Source organism: Bos taurus, chromosome X (genome assembly GCF_002263795.3).
Source record: "Bos taurus isolate L1 Dominette 01449 registration number 42190680 breed Hereford chromosome X, ARS-UCD2.0, whole genome shotgun sequence".
Classification (NCBI taxonomy): domain Eukaryota; kingdom Metazoa; phylum Chordata; class Mammalia; order Artiodactyla; family Bovidae; genus Bos; species Bos taurus.
Window position 1 is genome coordinate 121,316,271 of NC_037357.1, and position 19,702 is coordinate 121,335,972.

The following is a 19,702-nucleotide window of genomic DNA, read 5'->3' on the forward strand; positions in this document are numbered from 1 at the left end:
ATGCCAATCCCACAAAAAAGAGTAAGTGGACATATATTCATTTTGAAAGATTTTATGTTTCATACCATGAACCTAGCTCGGAAGAATGTTATGGGCTGACACTAATTCTATCTCAGAACAGACAGTGGGTATATTTAATGGTTTCCTTCCCACAAATTCATCGTAAATGAACTCATTTCCTCGATAAAGCATAAACTTTTTCAAAAACAACAGGATAACCCAGTGATGTCTAACAGTCTGAGTCAATATAAACTTACCTTTTTATGTGAATTGTGACCCACACATACACTCCCCAGCAGTGACACGCACTTCCTTAGGTGAGCTGAAGTTGCTCCTGTGGCTGTGGGCCTCTACATAAACTATCCTCTATCTGTGCGTCTAAAATACTCAGACAAGTTCACAGCAGCAATCCACAGTGATCTTTATTTTCACATCTAATACACCGATAAAGAGTTGGAAGAGAAACTCTTATTAAGAGAAATAAGCTTTTGACTTTCAACTTTACAGTAAGGCCAAATCTTTTCCCATCCTCCAGGTCAATTTTACAATGAAGAAGTGGTGAATGTAATAGGCTGTGTATCCTTTACCAAGGTGGTAAATGAAGTCATTACTACTGTTCAAAAAAGGCCCTAAGGCCATCCTATTATAGAGATAAATGGCACCAACTGATAGGATAGAACCAAAAAAAGACCAAGGAGACACCTTTGTTCTGTGAGATCAGAAGTGAGCACGAGAGGACCTGGCTGAAATAAAACGACAGACACATGAAATTTCTCATTTGTAACTTTAATTGAAGCGTTGCTAATCATTTTTAAAGTCTTTCCTCATAAGCACCAAATTTTAATATCTATATCAATTTGGGTGGGAAAGAAACTCCATGAAGAACTCCCCTCCAGAAGAAAACAATGATGTTCACTCCTCCAAACAACCAAATTCAAAGTCTACCAAAATGAAAACAAAACAAACAAACAAAAAAAAAGCCCACACAGAAAAACAGAAACAAAAACAAAAATCACATTCTAGGGGTTCAGTGCATTTAGCAGCCTTCACTGTGCTGTCTAATCATCCTAGTTCATCAAAATATACATTTTTCCATTTGATTTTTAAATTAAAAAAATAATTAAAAACAGGAAACGTGAAGGAATTCACAATCAATTGCCTGACTTGTTTCGATTTCACGTACAGCATAGAAAGGTCAGGAAGGCTATTTGCAGCACACGTGACTCGGGGACACTGATTTTCAAGGTTTAGCTTTCTTCCAAACAGTGTAAAATACCCACCTGGATAAGGAGTCAAGGAATAAGAGTAGGTAATTGAAGGCATCACTTAAAGTTTGTTTACTGGCCTACAGATTGGAAGATGAATGAGCACTTCACAGCTTACAGCACTGTGGTAATGACACGAAGGCCTCCGAGACAAGGTCACTTCACAGCCTAGATGCCCACCATCTGTGACGTTGGGGTGAGGTGTGGGGGAGCTTAGCAGAGAAAAGGTTAAAGGGACACAAATATTCTCTCAGAGAACACTTGTGCTTCCAAAGACTCTAAAATGTTTTAGGGAATTAATATGAGAAGGAAGGGTGGGAAGGAGAGAGAAACATCAGAGGGAGTGGGGGGAGGAGGGTGGTGGAGGTGGGAGGAGAGGGACCGAGGAAGAGAAGGAAAAAATGGTGGAAGGATGAGGGACCAGAGAGGAGCCAGAGGGTGGAAACCTTTTCTCCAGATGTCATCAACTGCTTTCAAAAGTCTTTGAGCATGTAGACAAAGATCTGACTGTCACGGAATGCTCTGGAGAGCAACCCTGATGAAGGTGCCAGGCAGGGAGAGGAAGCTTTGGTCTGCAGAACACTGTCCAGTTTTTAGGAGGAAGAAATGCACTATGAAAGTCCAATGACAATGTTCTCCTTTGCCTTTTCTCCAGGTTCTTCTCTTATTTCTCTGGACTGACTTTACTAAGTGGAACTAAATGAAGAACACCAACCCTGACTTTGTGATGCCTGGCATTATTTTTAGCTCTATCTCTACTGCAAAGCAGCATCAAGCCAAGTGTAGAAATTAATATTAAAGTAGGATAATATAAACGTAAAAGGACAATGAGCTTCTTAAGCCAGCCTGCTCCAGCTAGGGTGGCTTTCTGAAGCTCTCAAGTGCACATCAATCTCCTGGCAGGCTGGTTGAGACAGGTCACGAGGCCCCAGCCTCCAGTATTTCTGATTGGACAGCAGGCTGGGGTGGGGCTTAAGAATGTGCCTGTTTAACTAGCTCCCAGGTGATGTCACAGGTCTGGTGGTACTGTGAGGACCAGTGGTGCCATACCATCCAAACCACCTGGGAGGCTGTGTCAGGCCACACCCCAGCATCTGAGGCTGGGACCCAGGAATCTGTATTGTTTTCAAGTGCCCAGGGGATTACAACATACAGCCAAGTCTGAAAACCAGGGCCTTCTGTATACTACAGAACTAATTCTGTTTCTTGAAACTGGTAAATGGGCATGGTTTTTACATGGGGGTTCTGATTGGGCAACACGATGATGTGGTCAAAGGATATAATTCCAAGTACGAAGGGACACAGACGATCTCCTTGGAGAATTCCACAGGACAATACAGGCGCCCCAGCTGTTCTTCATAGAGCGACAGGGCTTCTGTCAAATTGACACAGTTTCCCTAAATCAAAGAGAGAAAAGCAAACAATAGGAATCTTAAGTCCTACAGAGGGTCCCAATCATTGGAAGGTCTCTAATAAATGAGAACAATTCTAGCTTTAGATAAAAGTTCATCTCTGAAAATGAGATAAGGTTTCTGTACTTTCACAAATTGCATTGCATTCCATTTATAGGTCCATTAGCTCATTATCCTTCTACTTCATTTACCAAGCCATTTCAAATTATTCGAGGATGAAGCAACAGAAAGCAGTGAGACCAATTTCTCATTAGTGACAGTCATTGTATCAACACCATGCAATTAGCAAACATTCATACACATAACCCATTCAAAATAAGTTTTCCCTAAAGTCACTACAGTATTGAGGATGAAGTATCAGAAACATAATGTTCTTGATTTTCAGAATGACTTAAACTACAACCCTCTTAAGAGTCTAAGATGTTGACACAAACTCTTTCTTTCACACCCTTGTGCTTTCTCCAACAAAAGTCAATTCCAGATATACACACTAAAGGTATTCCCTAGTTTACTCTTTATCAAACATTTTGTCTTGACTTCACTGTTCTAATTTTTCTCCGTTTCTTGCCATTTCTTTTTTGTCTCCCCAGCTTGTAGGAGTGGTCAATGAAATATAGTATAAATCTGCTGGAAAAGATTTTTTTTTGGAAATGTGTTCTTTTTCTTAATTATTGAAGTATAGTTGGTTTACAACATTGTGTTAGTTTCAGCCACACACCAAAGTGACTCAGCTACATATATACATACACCTATATATACACATCTTTTCAGATTATTTTCCATTGTAGGTTATTAAAAGATACTGAATATAGTTCCTTCTGCTGTATGTTGTTTATCTATTTTATGTATAGTAGTTTGTATCTATTAATCCCAACCTTCTAATTTATCCCTCTTGGTCCCCTTTCACCTTTGGTAACTATAAGTTTGTTTTCTATGTCTGTGAGTCTGAGTCTGTTTCTTACAGATTCATTTGTAGTATTTTTTAGATTCCATGTATAAGTGATATTTGACTGTAGACAAATCAAGGATAAACACAGCGACCTTACTCCTTCAACTTTCTTCCAGCCTGCAACTTAGATGTGATATGTAGAGCTGCAGCAGCCACTCTATGACTATTAAAAAAAATGGTGAAGAGAATCAGAAATGCTGGTGGCCAAGACCCAGGAGAGCTGGTGAATGGATACAGAATCTGCCTAATTCTAGAGCTGCAATTCTCAATTTTTAATGTGTATATGAATCATAAGGGGCCTTGTTACATTGCAGATTTTCATTAAGTAGGTCTGGGGTAGGGTTTATCATTTGAGCACAATTTTCCCCCAATTTTCTCATAATGGATTTAGAAAACAAGATGAGCATTTAATATCAACTATTTCCTTTTAACCTCTGAAGTTCTAAACATTTGGAAGACGACTAGAATATATGTGCTGATAAAATTCCTTCATAAGAACTTCATTATCAATTTGCCTCAAAACAGCCAAGATGAAAATTATTCACAAATAAAGCATCCTGTGATACAAGCATTTCTAAGGATGGCATTTCAAAATCAAAAAACCAGCCAGCTACGGGGAAGTGGGTAGACAGGACTATTCTGAGAGCTGGCCTGGGCAGTTTTAACTGAGCACATTTGATCAGCATGTCGTCATACTTCAGTGCCAACCTGTTTAGTAACCCATCATCTAGGGTCCTGCAGTGGGAATTGGACCAAGTGCCTTTGACCAGCATATAATTTGGTTTCAACATTAAGTTCACCATAAGAGTATATAAACAGCACATGTGTAATTTAAGATGCACAAATAGAAAACACTGCCCAGTTGTTTTTAGAACACCTCACTACTAGGGAAGCTATAGAATGGAAATACCACCAAGGTTCACAGTTCAAGCTTTTCCTTGCCATCTTAAAAATGACACCATACTCTCTCTTTATAGACGGAATACAGGAAGACCTCCTTACAAAGAATGTAGTAAATAAACAGAACAGTTTCAATTTATTCTATCCCAAATGGTCAAAAAGCAGTTTAAGAAAGAAAAACCCCACAAATAGATGCCTACCCCAAAAAAGTACCATGATACATTTCACCTTTCTGTGTATTTAAATGTAACTACAGTGTTCTTAAGACATATAGGGGATACATAACAAATTGCTAATAGCAAAGAATTCAGCACCTATTGAGGAGGAGAGGAAGAGAATAATATGGCAAGGCAGGGGCATACCTGGGAGGTAAACCACAATACAGCGTCTTCCATTCTACAAGGTTCTTGCTGCCCCATGTTAGCTCTGGGTGACACCTGCTTTTTTACCTTAGAGATTTTAATATTGTTTGTATCTTTCAAAGAGTTTATGTCATATCTGTAATATAACAAAGTCTGGAAGACTATTTCCTTAATGATACCATTTTTATGTCTTCTAAAACAAGCAAAAATAACGTGATGATTTAGGAAATCACACATATGTGAAATACCTAAAAAACAGAGGGGAAAAAAACTCTAAATGAGTTACTTCCAGAAGGTGGGAGGGGTTGATGGAGAAATGTAGATGTGTCAAGCGTACTGGTAACATCGAGGTCTGTGGGGGGTGGGGGAAGGCGCGGAGGGGGGCTCATGTCTTTGTATCATAACTAACATGAATGTCACACACACATTTGTACTTTCAAATAACCTACAGCTTTTTTAATGAGGAGTGGAGGGGCAGAAGTCAAGTCCCAGGATCTGCCTCTTAGTTCCACAAAAGCAACTCTCTGCCCTCTGGCCCACCAGACGTGGCTCCATGAATGAGCACGTTCCAGAAGGACTTCCCCAGCTTTGTGGCCCACAGACAAGGCTGTCTTCAAGCAGCCACAGTGAAATTAGTGACATCATAAAATCTCCATGGTGATGTAAGCAATTTTAGGCAGGGACGTTTAGCTTTTGTCAGTCACCAAGTTAACAAGCCAAACACCATTTTTGTCCCATCTTTAACCTTTCCTCTGTTCCTAAGCTACAGGCCAAGGGAAGCAGGGTGTGAGTGTATTAAGGGCATTTCCTGAGCATACCATGTGCTACAAAAGGAAAGTGTTCCACTGTGGCAATACCATCAGTGCATCCTTAGTCAGAGCATGCTGTGGCTCTTGACCAAACTACTGCTTCTTCACAGGCCTATGCCCCTGTGGTCCATATGGCATGCTGAACCACCCGACATACTATGGGATTCCAGGCATCATAAAATGAGATCGCCTTGAGTTTCCAACTATACTGAATGCAGGGGTGGGAAGCACATCCTAAGACATCTTTTGGATAACTCTTAGAAACCAGCACAGCCTTGAGTATTTAAGGTGGTTTTTAGTAAAAGTTGGTTGGCAAAGGCCAGGTGATCAAAGCCTGATCTTTAGTGTTAACAAATGTGTGGTGACGATCTGTCAAGCAAGTGCTTCTATTAGTTGTCCACACTGAGAAAGCAGTCTACCAGGCAAATATTTGCAACAAAAGACACCAGTCACACTTTCTTCCTAAGAGCACCTGTTGTCTACTGCAAACTGACTGGTTTGCATTAGATCCAAATTGTTCTCAGTCTCTTTTGATTAAAGATGCCAGAGCCTCACTTTCTTTCCCAACTTAAGCCCCACGGGATTTCTATTTGCAGAAACATAAAAAGAATCCAGTTCTATCAATATATCAATGCTCTCCTTGAGAAATATTCACTTATGAAAACCCAACTCATTGAATTTGGGTTGCTTTTACAGGAATTAGGCCACTTGGTTTGAGCAGGTTTCACTGTAGAGTTCCTGTAAAGCAGGGGTAAGCAAATTTCTGCAAAGGGCCAGAGAGAAAATATTTTAAGCTTTGCAGACCATATAGTCTTCACCACAACTGCTCCAAGCTGTTGCTGTACTGCAAAAGCAGCCGCAGACACTGTGTAATGAACGGGCGTGGCTGTGTGTCAAGAAAACGGCAAAAAACAAGCAAGGGGTGAGAAATGGCCCGTGGTTTATGGACCCCTGGCTTTTAAAAAGTCAATATTAGAATGTCTTTATAAAAATCATTCCTCGTACGGGGAGGGAGGAGGGTTCAGGATGGGGAATACGTGTATTCCTGTGGTGGATTCATGTTGATATATGGCAAAACCAATACAATATTGTAAAGTTAAAAAATAAAATAAAAAAAAATCATTCCTAAGCATCAGGGGTTACAAAAAATAAAAGTCCACTTGTAGACAGTTGTCTGTTCCCCTTGAAGCTTGCCAACACTTTCAGCAAGTATGAGATGATCAAAGATTAACTGCTACCTGTAGGGGTGTTCTGTGCAGGGGGAAGAGGAAGAAAACAGGATCGGCTGGAAACAAATTCAAGGAGTTGCCAATTTGTTTTCAGCATTATAAATCTCAGGCCTCATAAACTCCCCAGGGCTTACTTTAAAAAAGCCTCCTCAGAAGAATAAAATCAGGAATTTTCCCATAGTTCTTGACGTTTAAATATACTTGGGCTTCCCTGGTAGCTCAGATGGTAAAGAATCTGCCTGCAATGCAGGAAACCCAGGTTCAATCCCTGGGTGGGGAAGATCAAAAATAAAAGTCCATTAAATATACTAATGCTTTAAAAAAAAAAAAAAGTTGCGGGGGGGTGGGAGGGAGAGGTAGAGTTCTCCTGAAAATGCTTAAGAACTAATTACAGGGACCAGAGTACAATACTGCTTATCTTCTGCTTATGAATCAAGGGCTTTTTCAACCAAGTAAAAAGACTGATCACCAATTAGGCGCTTTTGCCATCATTTCCAAAATGTTAAGGACTTAAGTAAGATATATATATGTATTTTTATGTATCAGGAAATACTGACTTCAAACCTTCTTTTAAAATTAAGAATACCCTAGAAAATGAGGAAAATACAATTTGCTTCCATCTGGTGGCAGCAGTTCATACTGCAGCCAGAGCAGTTTATGAAATTATATTGATGACTTTTCCTAGAGGATGAGGCACGAAGGCAAAAAAAAACAAGAAAAGAAAACCACGGTCTATGTCTCCCCCTGATGTCAGCAGCTGATACTGCAGCCAGTGCAGTTTATGATGGTTTTTTTCCACTAAAGACTCTCCAGAGAATATGGGGCGGGGGGGAGGAATATACATATCACGGTCTGTGTCTCCCTCTGTGGCAAAAGCTCATAGTGCAGCCACTGCAGTTTATGATGGCTTTTCTACTAAACACTCTCAGGAGGGTGAAGAGGGAGAAGGGGGTAAAAATCACGGTCTGTGTCTTCTTCTGGTGGCAGAAGCTCATTCTACAGCCAAAGCCCAAATTTAATAAATTGGAAGATTATGGTAACAGGACAGAACAGAACAAGGTACATGCCTGCCTAGATGCTCAGCCATGTCCGACTCTCTGCGACCCAATGGACTGTCGCCCACCAGGCTCCTCTGTCCATGGGATTTCCCAGGCAAGAATACTGGAGTGGGTTGCCATTTCCTCCTCCAGGGGATATTCCTGACCCAGGGATGGAATCCATGTCTCCTGCATTGCAGGTGGATTCTTTACCACTGAACCATGGGGGAAACTCTCAACAGGACAGGACAGAACTCATTAATTCCCTAAAAGGGACAGGTCAGCTATTTACAAACTTACTGCTTGAGAACACAGACAGACATAAGAAAAATTTTCAGTACAACAGTTTCATTTATCCACTTTTATATTACATCTTCAACTACCTACTTCCACATTGAGAATGCTAAGGATAGAATTAAAATATTGCATAAATGCTCAATGGCTTTATGCCACATTGCAAATACAACTAAGAAAAGCAATACTAAAGCCATCACCACCAATATGATTGCTGAAAATACGTAAGATTTTGGCATATACTTGTCCCAGTCTCTCCCACTCACCATTGTTTTCAGTAGTTGTACTGTCCCAGCATTGGAAGAGCATACTGTTGTACTATACCCAGTCCCTTTAAACCTTATTTAGTCTTCATTTGACAAGTAACTAAACAGTTAGTGCTATCATTAGTCTTTATGTCAATGTCTAAGTATTTTGGTGTGTGAAGCACAAAACGTAAAATTTTTACTGAGTATTTCTTGGGGAAAAAAACAGAAGTCTATACCTGTGTAAAATATTTCCCATCCTGTTTCAATACTTTCATTGAGAGATCAAGAATCAGTCTGAGAAACTCCCATGTGGAATCTGGATGTTAAAAAAAATTAAGTTTTATAAATATCAGTTTGCATGCATGAGAAACAACATCTAAAGTCAAACATTCACATTAATATTCAATGATTCAAAAAAAAACAAAAAGAAAAAAAAGAGAACTAGCCATGAGACCCAATATTCAAGGGCTCGTGAACAAGAACACACTGTCACGTATTTTGTGTCTTGGACACACGTGCACATATACCTCTATACAAGCAAAATCAAAAGCAAATGCGGAGGCACATAACACTGCTCTCACTATACCCGTAAAGATTTGACACAAAAGCAGGCTGAAATCTGAAAGAGAACACCTTTAAGCAAAGGGAAAAGCAGTAACATCTCAGGAGAGAAACTGCAAGAGTGAGGGTGGGGACCTGAGTCTGGAAACTCAGCAGGAAGACAAGGTAATAGAAAAAACATGAACACTGAAATCCTAAGCCAGCAGTGATTTTGAGTGCATGGCATGAGAAGGGGCCTTGTCTCTGGTGTTGCTCAGAAAGGTCACCAGATTGTCCCGGTACAGGTTAAAAAAAATCCCAATATGTAAATTATGAAACAAGCAGATATCTCAATGGTATGATCATGAGTCATTTTATTTCTATACTTGTTTCAAACGACTGCGTTAATTTTGCTCATTTAGTGGCAAAACAGGATCTGACCAAAGCCAAATCTAGCCATCTTTCCACCACTGGCCTCAGTTTACTACCTTTAATAAATGAAGGAACTTCACTAGACAATGTCTTAAGATCCTTTCATTCTCACATGATGTTAAGAAAAACATTTCCATATTTCTGTGAACATTATCTTGGCTGGGGCAGCCTGGATGGGAGAGGAGTTTGGGGGATAATGGATATGTATATATGTATGACTGGGTCCCTTCACTGTTCACCTGAAACTATCACAATATTGTTAATCGGCTATATTCCAATACGAAAAAAAAAAAGTTTAAAATAAAAGGAAAAACAGAATCTACCTTCTTCCGGAGATGTGGAGATTGGAACAGCTGTCAAATCATTAATCACATAATCAAACTCTCTCCCTTCTTTGGCGTACCTCTTCAGTACTGGAATACAGTCTTCTATTAGAACCTTCCAGAGAGAACAAGCATAGATGCAGGTGAGCCAAAATATGTGAAAGTGGTTAAACACTTGTAGAAGGAACAGGGAAATACACACAGGGGCTGCAACACCTACCAGAGGAACAAAAGCCACTTCCACCCATACCTGCCAGGAGCTAAAAGTTCCGGGCTTACCAGATGCTTTACATACCTTTCAATTAAGTGGAACAATTCCTCTTAGGAATTACTATCATTACCATTTTACAAATAGAGAAACAAACAAGAGACGTCACCAAGTCTGCTCTTGCGTGCATGCTCAGTTGTGTCTGACTCTTTGCGACCCCGTGGACTGCAGTCTGCCAGGCTCCACTGTCCGTGGGGATTCTCCAGCAAGAATACTGGAATAGGTTGCCATGCCCTCCTCCAGGGGATCTTCCTGACCCAGGGAATGAACTCACATCTCCTGCATCACAGGCAGATTCTTTACCACTGATCCACCGGGAAAGTCCTCTGCTTCCTTGGCCCTTCCAAGAAACCTTGCTTTGCTCCAAACTCTGAAGTTTGTTTGGCCTCACTGTGCACCAGGCACACAGATTGGGTTTCACCACATCTGCTGAGCCACCCAAGGGCTGGTGCCCGTGGCAGGTTGGTCCCGGCCAAGAGCAGCCCTTTTCCTTGAGTCTCCAACAGTCCCCAGAGTTCATTCCATTAAAGAGAACTAGGAGGGACAGGTGATGCCTGCCGTTTTGGAACGAGGTTTTTTGGAAACAAATGTTGTGACCTACAGCCCACCCACCTTAGGTATGGGTTTGGGGTCTCTCCCCTACATACGTAAGCTGGGAATTCTACCTGCTCCTTCTGAGTTCACCCACTTTGGGAAAGCGAGCCACTCTGGGCTCATTGTGAGTCACCCTAATTCTCTCTTGGGACCCAGACCGATCTGTTTGGGGGCCTCCATGTGGGAATGGGAGTGCAATTTTAAACTATACTTAACCTGATCTCATCTCTGCACCAGGGTATTCTTCCCAACCTCACTGGCTTCACTTACAGCAAGAGTACGGCTTGGTCATTTGGCTTCATCTCTAATGGGGAACTGACTGGGTATCTCCTCTCTGGGGCAAGGGAACTGTGACCTTGAGAGACCATTCTGCATTGCACTGATGTGCCCTTTGCTTGGTATTTGACAGCAGCAGCAGTGAATAAGTACGGGTAATGACAATTCTGTTCCATCTTGTAGTCCACTAGGGTACACTTTGCAAAACGGGGAGATCAGCTTTGCTCCCATGAATGAAAGAAAAAATTTCACTGTAACACTGCTTGGCCTCAGCACCCCTTCAACACCAATGGCCCTCTAAATTAGAACATCCTTCAACTAGAACTGTTTTATAAAAGGGAAGGGAAATGGGATAGAGTTCCTTATGCATAGGCTTTTACACTATTGTGTCTAAGGGAGCCTTTTGGAATTGGTTTGGCTTTTATTTGGCGTGTGTGCCCAAGTGTCTGGGTACATGAATCCTAATACTGTTCTCTCTTCTGGTTTTGACCCTCATTAAGGGGGTCTTGCCATCTCTTCTTAAGCAGAAGATATTAAGAAGAGATGGCAAGAATACACAGAAGAACTGTACAAAAAAGATCTTCACAACCCAGATAATCACGATGGTGTGATCACTGACCTAGAGCCAGACATCCTGGAATGTGAAGTCAAGTGGGCCTTAGAAAGCATCACTATGAACAAAGCTAGTGGAGGTGATAGAATTCCAGTTGAGCTATTCCAAATCCTGAAAGATGATGCTGTGAAAGTGCTGCACTCAATATGCCAGCAAACTGGGAAAACTCAGCAGTGGCCACAGGACTGGAAAAGGTCAGTTTTCATTCCAATCCCAAAGAAAGGCAATGCCAAAGAATGCTCAAACTACCACACAATTGCACTCATCTCACACGCTAGTCAAGTAATGCGCAAAATTCTCCAAGCCAGGCTTCAGCAATACGTGAACCGTGAACTTTCAGATGTTCAAGCTGGTTTGAGAAAACCAGAGATCAAATTGCCAACATCCGCTGGATCATGGAAAAAGCAAGAGAGTTCCAGAAAAACATCTATTTCTGCTTTATTGACTATACCAAAGCCTTTGACTGTGTGGATCACAATAAACTGTGGAAAATTCTCAAAGAGGTGGGCATACCAGACCACCTGATCTGCCTCTTGAGAAATCTGTATGCAGGTCAGGAAGCAACAGTTAGAACTGGACATGGAACAACAGACTGGTTCCAAATAGGAAAAGGAGTTCGTCAAGGCTGTATACTGTCACCCTGTTTATTTAACTTATATGCAGAGTACATCATGAGAAACACTGGACTGGAAGAAACACAAGCTGGAATCTAGATTGCTGGGAGAAATATCAATAACCTCAGATATGCAGATGACACCACCCTTATGGCAGAAAGTGAAGAGGAACTCAAAAGCCTCTTGATGAAAGTGAAAGTAGAGAGTGAAAAAGTTGGCTTAACCAGAAAACGAAGATCATGGCATCCGGTCCCATCACTTCATGGGAAATAGATGGGGAAACAGTGGAAACAGTGTCAGACTTTATTTTTTGGGGCTCCAAAATCACTGCAGATGGTGATTGCAGCCATGAAATTAAAAGACGCTTACTCCTTGGAAGGAAAGTTATGACCAACCTAGATAGCATATTCAAAAGCAGAGACATTACTTTGCCAACAAAGGTCCGTCTAGTCAAGGCTATGATTTTTCCTGTGGTCATGTATGGATGTGAGAGTTGGACTGTGAAGAAGGCTGAGCGCCGAAGAATTGATGCTTTTGAACTGTGGTGTTGGAGAAGACTCTTGAGAGTCCCTTGGACTGCAAGGAGATCCAACCAGTCCATTCTGAAGGAGATCAGCCCTGGGATTTCTTCGGAAGGAATGACGCTAAAGCTGAAACTGCAGTACTTTGGCCACCTCATGTGAAGAGTTGACTCATTGGAAAAGACTGATGCTGGGAGGGATTGGGGGCAGGAGGAAAAGGGGACAACAGAGGATGAGATGGCTGGATGGCATCACTGACTCGATGGACATGAGTCTGAGTGAACTCCGGGAGTTGGTGATGGACAGGGAGGCCTGGCATGCTGCGATTCACAGGGTCGCAAAGAGTCGGACACGACTGAGAGACTGATCTGATCTGATCTGATATGAAGGGGGTCTTGGGAACTTGAATGCTGATTCAAGTTCTTTTGTAAGAGAAGCATGTGAATATGAGTGAGTGACAGGTATGTAGAAACTGAAGGAAATCTCACCCTGGAAACAGTCAAGATGGGGCTCTTTTGACATTCTGAAAGTGGTTTTTGTGTGTGCAATTAGTACTAAGCTAGCTTTCTAGGAGAAACATGCAGATCTTTGTGCCTTCAAGATGAAAATGATCTACCTGAACTGGCAGAAACTTTAATCATCTGTGATCCCGGGGTGGGGTTGGGGGTGCTTTTTAAACTCAAACTGGTGAAGTTTTAGATCTGTGTCTGTACAGACATATGCATATTTATGCATATATTATAAATACAATGTGCCTCCATCTCCAAATTGCATTGCTAAGCTTGGTTTGCAGATGAGCTCTGTTTAACTTAAAAGAACTTAAGTGCTTATGTAAATTCTCAGAAATATAAAATCTAGTCAAAATGAATTTCAGGTTCATATGATCTAGGAAATATTCACTATTAAACTGATATTTGGTATTAAATCTAGCCTTTAAGTGTGCTGGTTTAATATGACATGTTTCTAGAGTCATCAGTATTAAGTTTATCACTTTTATTGCATCTAAGAAAGTCAATAAAGCTCATATTGTTATAAAATCTGTCCACAAGAAAAACTATGATGAAACATTTGAGTAAATTAAATGTAAGAGCTCCCCTGGTGGCTCAGATGATGAAGAATCCACCTGCAATGCAGGAGACCCAGGTTCAATCCCTGGGTCAGGAAGACTCCTTGGAGAAGGGCATGGCAACTCACTCCAGTATTCTTGCCTGGAGAATTCCATGGACAGAAGAGCCTGGTGGGCTACAGTCCATGGGATCACAAAGAGTCGGACACGACTAAGCAAGTAACACTTTCACTTTCAAGAGATTTCTAGGTAAAACATTTTTTCAAATGTTTTAAAAAAAGAGAAATATTTCAACACACAAGTATAGCTTTTACTGTTTGCAGTAAAAGCAGGTATGAAGAATGGAAATCCATTTTGTTAAATGGAAAAAAAGGTAATTCTGTCCTAGAGTTGGTTGTTTCTGAATGGTAAAGAAACTCAGGGACAAAATAATATATAGAAAGTTTTAGAAAGTTTGTGAAAAAGGAACACTTAGAAAAGTTCATGTATGTGCATGGTCAGTATTGGCTATGATTAGACTGAATTTAAGTAAATAAAATTTATTATCAAGAATAGGCTGATAATGCAAGACTAGAATTTGGATTTTTGGTTCTCTCTCTTTGCTTTCCCAGCATAAAATAAAGTTTTCTTAGAGTGCTAAGCTGCTTTTGCCTTTTTGAGAGATCTGATTTTGACTTCATGTATTTACTTTTGAGATCTTTTATTGTCACTTTGGTTGGGTGAATGGTTGTTGTTTCACAGTGACTTATCATCTTCTTTGACTTTCTAGTATTTCTGACAAATATCAAATTCGATCTGAAGTTCTTTTGACCTCCAGCTAACTTTGGGGTGCTTCAGAGGAACCCTTGAGGCATCTCAGAGATTAATTAGGACAATTCAGTATGTTAAATTACATGGGCAACACTGCCAAATGAGTGATAAGCCTCCTCAGGTTATACTGTGTGGGCAAATGTTTTTACACTCTTAAAATTATATGGAATACAACATTGTGAATCAACTATATTCCAATAATAATTTAAAGAAAATTATATGGTGACTTCCCTAGCAGTCCAGTGGTTAAGTCTCCATGCTTCCACTGTATGGGGCATGCATTTGATCCCTGCTCAGGGAACTAAGATCTCCACATGCCACAGGGTGTGGCCAAATAATAAATAATAAAATAACATGGAATTTCTATAATTCTGATGTGTCCTAACAAAATGTTACCCCTAATTCTAGTTATTACAACCAAGTCTTCTGTCAGTTACATTGAGATCAGTTGTTTCACTGTACCTTTTAAGTCTTGTCACTCAGTTACTGTCTTACTGCTTTTGCAAAAATGCTTCATCTTCAAGAAGATTCACAAGAAAGGCTTTTTGACATGCCCTAGTTTCTAATAAATTTCAAATCATACCCATGAACTGGGTAAGCAAGTAAAGAATCCTAAAAGGAAAACCTGGTGGCTTCATAAAAAATGTTAACAGAAAAAAGAGTACTAAGGACTTCCCTTAGTGGTACTATGGATAAGAATCTGCCTGACAATTCAGGGGACATGGGTTCGATCCCTAGTTCGGGCAGATTCCGCATGCTTCAGGTCAACTAAGTCCCAGTGCACCACAACTACTAAGCCCACGTGCTGCAGCTACAGAAGCCTGCAGCCCTAGAGCCAGTGCTCCACGAGAGAAGCATGGCAGTGAGAAGCCCGTGCACAACTAGAGAGGAAGCCCTGCTCCCTGCAACCAGAGGAAGCTAGTGCACAGCAACCAGGAGCCAGCACAACCAAAAACAAGCAAGTTTTTTTAATGTTAGTTTATATATATAATGCATTGTGTTGATAATAGATTTAAGATCCATATCTTTACATTCAACTAAAAATCTTCTGGGGACAAGATTTAGGGCACAAAAATTCCTTAAAACTGCTAGATTCACTGCTTGCAAATCTTATACATATATACAAAAAAATCTTTCATTTTTCTTTCTGTACTACTTTAATTTTAAGATTAAAATTATTCCATCATAAAAGGAATGGGGTGTGCACTGGAACATTTTCTAAAAACGGTTAACAATAATTGTGTTTTCAAATGACAAACAGTTGCAAGGACCTGGTTTGTTTCTTAATGCTTTTTTTTCAGTTTTATTGAGATATAATTGACATACAACATTATAGTCATTTAAGGTATAACCAAGAACCTGTTTTGTCTTTTTTTTTTTGGTTGTATTTTAATGGCTAAGGGGCTTGCCTACTGCTGTCCCACAGACCAGGAACCCCCTGCCCTTTAGAGCTTCAGGAAAACTCTTAGCATCAGAAGAGTTTGTCAGACTCCCCTTGGTAGCTATTCTGTTCCCAAAATGGGGAGGGGGATGCAGTGGGGCACTAAACTTCAAGAGCCAATCAATTTAAAATATTTTTCCTTCTCAAAAAGGTCCCCCTGTCTATGTCACCATCTGCCTTTGGTGCTCTGTCCTCAGAGCTTGGACTCGAAAGTCGAGAAGTTTTTTCCTGGGGCCATTAGCAAATCTTCCCACTTACAACCGCATCCTGCCTCCAATCACAAGTCTATGACTCTATAGTACTGCAGGTTTAGATGTGCTGTCCTTGTATTTTTTTCTTAATCCATATAAGTAAGTCAACCTAAGGAGTCAGGGAGACATGAATTCGAAACATTCCTCTAAAGTTACCCTATAACCTTGAATAAATTGCCCTTTGAACTCTTCGACTTACAGTCTTCATCTACAAAACAGAAAGCAGCAGCCACATAAGGCTTTGAGGATTAAATTTTAAAACACTTAAGCAGAGGGTCTGGCTCACAATGCAAATATTTATAAACAAATTATAAAATTTGCAGATATTTTAGTCATCGTGAAAAGGCTGCCATGCTCTGAAGAACCTAAACCCACCCTCTTCCTTTCCATGTTGCACAGCATTATAGTTTAACTTTCGTGTGTACTACAGTACGCTCACCACCGAAAGTATCATTTCCATCCATTACCAGACAGTTGGTCCCCTTTACACATTTCAGCCTCCCCTACCCTTTGCCCTTCTGGGAAATACTACTCTGTTCCCTGGATCTATGTATTTTTATTTGGTTTGGTTTGTTCCTTTATTAAAACATTTTTTATATTCCACATGAGTGAAATCATACAGTATTTTTCTTTCTCTGTCAGACTTTATGCTAATTGAAAATAATACCATCAAGGTCCATCCAAATTGTCACAAATATCAAGATTTCATTTTTTTTCTTTTTTTTTTTATGGTTGAGTAGGATTCCACTGTGTAATATACACCACATCTTCTTTATCCATTCATCTGTTAATGGACAGTTAGGTTGCTTCCATATCTTGGCTATCATAAATAATGCTGCAATAAATATGGAGGTGCACATATCTTTTTGAATTAGTGTTTCCCTTTCCTTCAAATAAACACCGAGGATTAGAACTGCTGCATCATCCCTCCCTTTTTAAACTTTACAATAGTCTAAGTGAAATATGTATCTTTCCCTTTTGCCCATAAAACTATCACAACTGCATTTTAACACAGATATAATTTCTCTCTCAGCTTAAAAAAAATAATATGAGTGTACCATGAAATCAAATTTGGACACACACCTTAGAGAACATGGGTAGGAGTAAGTAATTTGTGTAACAAATTAAAGCACTCATCTAAACTGTTTATAAAACTAGAGATACATATTTAAGATTCTAGTCAAATAAAAATATGCATTTGCTTAGCTATCTTGCTCTACCAAATAATGTGGGTATGGGCACTGATATTTGGATACTCAAAATACAATACAAAATGTATGCTACAAACTGTAATGATTGGTCAACTTACAAGCACAGTAGAATTTAGGAACTTGGCTTCCCTGGTGGCTCAGCTGGTAAAGAATCCGCCTGCAATGAGGGAGGCTTGGGTTCGATCCCTGGGTTGGGAAGATCCCCTGGAGAAAGGAAAGGCTACCCACTCCAGTATTCTGGCCTGGAGAATTCCATGGACTGTATAGTCCATGGGGTCACAAGAGTCAGACACAACTGAGTGATTTTTCACTTTCACTTTACTTAGCAAGAAGCAAATATTCCCACGTCAAACATTTTAATCATCTACACTCTCTAAATTTGTAAATCCCTTCTCAAAGACTCAGAAACAGACTCACGCTAAGATAGGCAAAAGGTAGGGGTTACCAGGTCATACAAAGGCACATGAGGACTTCCCTGGTGGTGCAGCGGGTAAGAATCTGCCTGTCAATGCAGAGGATACGTGCTCGATCCCTGGTCCGGGAAGATTCTACATGCCATGGAACAAATAAGCCTGTGCACAAGCCACAACTACTGAGCCCACGCGCCTAGAACCTGTGCTCCACAACAAGAGAAGCCACCGCAATGAGAAACCTGTGCTCCTCAACTAGAGAGTGGCCCCTGCTCACTGCAATGAGAGAAAGCCCGCTTAAAGCAACAAAGACCCAGCATTGCCAAAAATAAAGAAATAATGTTTAAAAGGTACAAGATATCTTTTATATAAGAATGTATTCATGCTATTAAATTCAAAGCATCTGGAATTGGCTTTTTCTTCATTAGATGTACACACTTTCCCTGGATACAAATATATATAGAACTCACATAAGAGAATAAAGGGCAGCAGAACAGGCTATCTCAAAACAGTAAATGTAGAGAGGCTTTCTCTGAACTCCCCTTTATCTACCTAAAGACAGAGCCCCCCAAAGGAACTAAAGTATCATAGATCCCTCCCCGAGGGATTTAACCAGAGAAGATGACCTCTTAACTCCCCTTTATCTACCTAAAGACAGAGCCCCCAAAAGGAACTAAAGTATCATAAATCCCTCCCCGAGGGATTCAACCAGGGAAGATGACCTCTTAACTCCCCTTTATCTACCTAAAGACAGAGCCCCCAAAAGAAACTAAAGTATCATAGATCCCTCCCTGAGGGACTCAACCAGGGAAGATGGCCTCTTAACTCCCTTTATCTACCTAAAGACAGAGCCCCCAAAAGGAACTAAAGTATCATAGATCCCTCCCCGAGGGATTCAACCAGGGAAGATGGCCTCTTATCACAGCAGAAGAGGCTGACACCACACCCAAGCTTTGTTATGAAGTATCACACCTCTTTTCCTACTCTTCTAAAGGCCCTGTCTATTTTTCCTAAGTTATCTACTCTCACCTAAGACACCTACGTCCCCCTTTCCCTGTTAGGATCGTATTTTAGTCTAAACTCTAAAGCTACCTCTGAGTTGCTCATTTTCCTGTGTATCTTCCATGTATACATGAGTGTAAAACATTAATGAACTTGTTTTTCCTCTTGTTAGTCTTCTATTACAAGGGGTCTCAGGCAAGCACTGGAAGGATAGAAGGAAACTTTTTCCTCCCCTACAAGATCATCCATCATCTTAATTTTCTTCTTTTAAAAAAATATTATTTATTAATTTATTTGGCTGCAATGGGTCTTAATTGGGGCATGTGGGATCTAGTTCCCTGACCAGGGATCCCACCCAGGCCCCCTGCATTGGGAGTTTGGAATCTTTAGCCACTGGACCACCAGGGAAGTCCCAATTATTTGTCTCCTTAACCAATTACACTTAAAGCTGTTTTAAGAAGGCACAGTTGTGATCAACAACATCATATCATCACCTGACTTAATATAAAAACATTTATCTGGTAAAAATAATTACCTGATAGCAGTCTCCTTTAAGATTGTCTAAGACATCACCACACGTTTTTCGCATGTATTTCTTACATCCGTCAATCACCATTTGGTCAATGTTCAAAATAGGTTAAGGAGAAATTTCCCCTGTATTTGAACATGTCAAAGAATTCTGAAATGTTTTTAAAAAGTAAAGATGAACATAACATTTTTCACACTAATTTGGTATCATAAAGTTTAAAAAAATGATGAATGAGACAATGACTTCATTTGGGCACCAAGGACACTCAAAAGGCACTGAATTTCCTTCTAATGGAG

General features: G+C 40.3%; 1 protein-coding gene across 1 annotated transcript in view; it reads right to left on the reverse strand.

Annotated features, from left to right (window-relative positions):
* Window positions 1–774: 774 nt before the first annotated feature.
* SMS (spermine synthase) overlaps window positions 775–19,702 on the reverse strand; it is a 50,181-nt gene continuing 31,253 nt past the window's right edge. The window contains 5 exon segments of the mRNA NM_001035471.1: window positions 775–1,280; window positions 2,547–2,662; window positions 8,742–8,821; window positions 9,801–9,915; window positions 19,413–19,502. Of these exon segments, the coding sequence (NP_001030548.1) occupies window positions 1,241–1,280; window positions 2,547–2,662; window positions 8,742–8,821; window positions 9,801–9,915; window positions 19,413–19,502 (441 nt within the window). The 3' untranslated portion in view covers window positions 775–1,240.